We start from the raw sequence: 5,484 nt of genomic DNA, 5'->3' as shown, positions 1-5,484 counted from the left end.
ATATATATATATATATTTTACATATATAAAATATATAATTTAATATATTATACATTATTAAATTATATAATATATAAAATATATAAATAATATACATAATATAAATAAATATTTAATAAACAAATATATTTATGTATACTATCATTCTGAGTAATATTTGAGTAATATCTACTACTCAAACAAATTAATTATTTAATACTATTTATTAACCATATATGAATAAATCTACAAATGTAATTTAAAAAATGATGCTATATTGGCATCGATTTATATGAAATTCCCACATCATGAATTTTGTGCAACATAGGTTAAATACTAAATAAAATTGATATTGACAATAATATGCATTATTTTCAGAGTATAAGAACTTGAAGAAACAGTATTATTCTGCTTTCACATTTTATACTCCAGTTCAGCAAATGTATTGCCCTGCAATATTCCATGAAATCAGTGTCCAAACACGAGTTAAAAATATGTTGCAAAGTGGGGTTTTAGTTTGGTCATCAAACTATGAGGAAGATCAGTTCGAAGATCCCTAAACCAGACAACAGAAATAGTATCTGATAAAAGTACAAATAATAATTCCAAGAATTTTTATAATTCCTAGTTATTTTTAAGATAATTTTAGAAATCATCTATTTTGATAGAACGTAATACTTTTGAGAATTACGTATACCCTGTGATAAGTACTAATGTTAAATATTCAATAGTTTATTTTTATAGACAAAAAAGTTAAATAATTGTTCCTTTGACTACTCTTTTTTTACTGCTTATGTTACAGGATTTAATTAATTATATAATTTAATTTCAATATAATTACATGTAGCTGCGAGTAAGATTTCTAGACTAAATGACAATCCATTGAAAAGAAAATTACATTTATATATAATTTTCAGGAATTGTTTATGTATATGCTTAGTTAATAAACAAATATTTTGATTAATTGGAACATAAAATTATTTGAATACACAATTATTCACAGGAAAGCAAAAGAAATAGCAAGATTTCTGCAGTGAACAAACTATTATCAAATTTATATCTCTATTTTCAATTGTTAATCGATATTTTATATTCAAATATTTGTGATATTATTGTAATCAGTGTACCATAATTCAAATAAACAAAGATGTATAGATAGTAGTTATCTATTGACTTTTTATGTAACAATCTATTAACGCTATGTATCCAATTCTTTAATCAAAAATGAAATAGTTATAAATGAAATTTAAATATTTGTACTACATAAGAAACAAAATCAATTAATAATCTAATTTTGTTGATTATTAATTCTAAATTATGAAATACATTGATTACATTATGCAGTTTGTAAATTCACAATATATTTTTCAAGCGTAATAAGATATATATTTTGTCATATACTGATATATGCATTCTAGAGATTAATTATGAAATGTTTACTTTCACTGTAAATAATTGTGATATGAGTAATCTAGCATGATACTTACTTTCATTATCACATGGCTGGAAAATTATAAATAATATACTTTATAACAGATTTTTTTATAATAAAAAATGTTTCTACAAAGAAGATAAGATAAAATATATTGTAAAGTAAAAGGTCATAAATGTCATCACTATGACCATTAAATTTGTTAGTACATGTACAGAAAATGAAATTGCCTAATGTTAAAAATAAAATAGCTATAAATTATTTACTAAAATAAAATTTATTCACAAAAATCAAAATTTGTTAAAAATATATGAAATAGATATATCACTTACCTATATATTCTATTTGAGCTATATTAAACGATTTAATAACGAAATCGTCTAATTATTGATACGAATTTTATACGATTTTGAATAAGAACACGAATTACAATTATACATCGCATACTACGCAGAAGGTGAAATTTGATTTATTCTAATGGAATACATTTCTTATCGTATATTAGCCAAATTTAACTTTGTTATTGCTTACCTAGGTCCTAGATGTTCCAAATATTGTGCTAATGCCAACAGTAACCAGAAATTTCACAATTCTTTTACACAAAATTAAATTTTATAACGTAACGAACTCACTGCTAACGGACCGAACACGAAACCGACGCCCAGGATTGCGCGCCAATTCTTATTGCGATTCTCGAAGCATCGATACTCTCAAATTTGAAAGGCGCCAATCGACGTTTGCTTCAAACGTTAAATTCAAATGCTTGTTCCCTAATGCGTTAAATCTAACATGCTAATATGTATTTAATGTATAAAAAACGATACGTATTAAATTTTTTTAACATGAGGAAATAGAGATAACATCTAAAAAATTTATTAATAATTATTATGTATGCTGTATATAGTCCAATCTCCATAATACTTTTAAGGTTATAGTGCATTTTTGCTTTCATTGATTACGTTTGAATATCAATATTTTGATTACGTTTATCTAAAAACGACTTACTATTTTTAAGTAATAATTAAGTTTAGTATTTAAACTTAATTAATTAAACTTATTTAATAAATAATAATTTATTAATAAACTTGATTAATAAATTAATCAAATAGAAAATCGAGTAATAATTTATTTACACGTCTCTTTGAAACATACATTTGCATGTTGCTCTGCTTTTCGCAGTTCCTCCTTCCTCCTTCTTTTCTCTTCCTTCTTTCTCTTCGCTTTCCACCTATGTGATGCTCTCTTTTCATTTGCCTTCTCGCGTAGTACTTTATCTGCGTACACGCAAGTTACTCACATATACTCAACGAAATATCGCGACTGATATAAAAATTTACATATACAGATCGTATCACGAATACCTCTAGAATTCAAGGTACATCTACAACATGCACATTGATCCTTTGGAAGTATTTGCGACATCCTTTCTTGTTTCTTTATGGCAATTTTCTCCAAGCATTTCCTTCGTTCAGGAAAAGCACCATTATATTTCGAATAATTCCATAACAAGATGCATCACGTTATTTTAAGCAAAATTGAATGAAATGATCAGCGTAAACGATCGTGATGCATCCTGCTAATCTCTAAATTCTGTCGTACCAGGATTCCTCCTTTTTACGCACTTCCTATCCAGATTTTCCTGATCTTTTTCGTGCTTTTTGCTCAGAAAGTTCCTCTGCAGGAAACTGAATCGTTGCTTCTTCGTTTCTTTTTTCCTCGGCTTGCGCACAGTCAGATCTCTGATACAATCGTCGGTACCTGTTCGATAATCGCAATATGTTCGATCGTTTCGACTACACATTGGACATTTTCCCGTGCAACCATTCTCTATATCCGAACAAGAGCAAATAGGATCGTCGTTCCATTCCAAGCAATCGGTAAAGGTATCTTTATCCTGTTTACTTTCGCCCCTGGCATACCTGAATTCGAAATGAACGAATGAAAGTAATTACTCTATGTCGAAGTCAACTCGTTATCATACGTTGAATTAATTCGTAGCATTTTTAAACTTATTTCCGTGTGCAAAATGGTCGGCGTGGACTAAACTACTTTCTTTAATTACTCTGTACATAGAAATCGTAAAAAGAGTTGTAAAGAAATTTGAAAAATAAACGAAATAAATTATGGAAGTTGTAATTATGTCGTGGCAATATTGACTCGACGATAAAAGAATTATGTTGACAATTGAACATTACGATTAGTTTCTCTACGATAATTACTTGAATCGCGTACCACGTGGCTTCGATCGGTTTCGCTTGTAAAGCAAGTAGACAGCGACAAGGCAGACGATAATAAAGAATAGAATGAACAAGATCGAACAATAGATTGATCTGTGCTTTAATAAACTTGATTAATAAATTAATCAAATAGAAAATCGAGTAATAATTTATTTACACGTCTCTTTGAAACATACATTTGCATGTTGCTCTGCTTTTCGCAGTTCCTCCTTCCTCCTTCTTTTCTCTTCCTTCTTTCTCTTCGCTTTCCACCTATGTGATGCTCTCTTTTCATTTGCCTTCTCGCGTAGTACTTTATCTGCGTACACGCAAGTTACTCACATATACTCAACGAAATATCGCGACTGATATAAAAATTTACATATACAGATCGTATCACGAATACCTCTAGAATTCAAGGTACATCTACAACATGCACATTGATCCTTTGGAAGTATTTGCGACATCCTTTCTTGTTTCTTTATGGCAATTTTCTCCAAGCATTTCCTTCGTTCAGGAAAAGCACCATTATATTTCGAATAATTCCATAACAAGATGCATCACGTTATTTTAAGCAAAATTGAATGAAATGATCAGCGTAAACGATCGTGATGCATCCTGCTAATCTCTAAATTCTGTCGTACCAGGATTCCTCCTTTTTACGCACTTCCTATCCAGATTTTCCTGATCTTTTTCGTGCTTTTTGCTCAGAAAGTTCCTCTGCAGGAAACTGAATCGTTGCTTCTTCGTTTCTTTTTTCCTCGGCTTGCGCACAGTCAGATCTCTGATACAATCGTCGGTACCTGTTCGATAATCGCAATATGTTCGATCGTTTCGACTACACATTGGACATTTTCCCGTGCAACCATTCTCTATATCCGAACAAGAGCAAATAGGATCGTCGTTCCATTCCAAGCAATCGGTAAAGGTATCTTTATCCTGTTTACTTTCGCCCCTGGCATACCTGAATTCGAAATGAACGAACGAAAGTAATTACTCTATGTCGAAGTCAACTCGTTATCATACGTTGAATTAATTCGTAGCATTTTTAAACTTATTTCCGTGTGCAAAATGGTCGGCGTGGACTAAACTACTTTCTTTAATTACTCTGTACATAGAAATCGTAAAAAGAGTTGTAAAGAAATTTGAAAAATAAACGAAATAAATTATGGAAGTTGTAATTATGTCGTGGCAATATTGACTCGACGATAAAAGAATTATGTTGACAATTGAACATTACGATTAGTTTCTCTACGATAATTACTTGAATCGCGTACCACGTGGCTTCGATCGGTTTCGCTTGTAAAGCAAGTAGACAGCGACAAGGCAGACGATAATAAAGAATAGAATGAACAAGATCGAACAATAGATTGATCTGTGCACGATGGAATTTGTCTTCTTTGAATGTCGATTTTCCTTCTTTTTTAACTCGTGGTTCTCACTGAAGTAGACGAAGATGGTGAATTTAAACGACACGTACCAGTTAATAATTTTCTAATTGTCAAATAATTAGTAAAATATCAATTATACAAATATTGTCACTAGCAAGTTATTTATCGATTTGGAGGAAAAATTTTAATATAGATTAAGCCACTACTCTTAGTAATTTTAAGTAATTATAAGAATACAATGGAAATGAAAGTTCTTACATTGCAGAATGTGCCGCTGCTGCAACAATTGCCTTCTGAACTTCGCTATTACGTCCTTTAGAATCTTTATGATGCCTTTTTTCCTTTTTCTTTCTCTTTTTCTTTTTCTTTTTCTTTTTCTTCCCATGAGTACGTGAATGTTTATCGTCTTCCGAGGTATGCCTTCTGAATATTCTGTGTCCTGGAAATTCTAACGTATCTGCTGTAT

General features: G+C 30.2%; 1 protein-coding gene across 1 annotated transcript in view; it reads left to right on the top strand.

Annotated features, from left to right (window-relative positions):
• The window catches only part of LOC108547482 (leucine-rich repeat protein soc-2), a 2,761-nt gene extending 2,216 nt beyond the window's left edge, over positions 1-545 (top strand). Inside the window, exon 4 of the mRNA XM_017900032.1 lies at positions 358-545. Within this exon, the coding sequence (XP_017755521.1) occupies positions 358-539 (182 nt within the window). The 3' untranslated portion in view covers positions 540-545. The remainder of the gene's footprint in view (positions 1-357) is intronic.
• Positions 546-5,484: the final 4,939 nt, after the last annotated feature.

This window comes from Eufriesea mexicana, unplaced genomic scaffold, assembly GCF_001483705.2.
Source record: "Eufriesea mexicana isolate 0111107269 unplaced genomic scaffold, ASM148370v2 scaffold1049, whole genome shotgun sequence".
In the NCBI taxonomy this organism is placed as follows: domain Eukaryota; kingdom Metazoa; phylum Arthropoda; class Insecta; order Hymenoptera; family Apidae; genus Eufriesea; species Eufriesea mexicana.
Note: the sequence above shows the minus strand (reverse complement) of the source record. Positions and strands in the feature narration are given on the sequence as shown.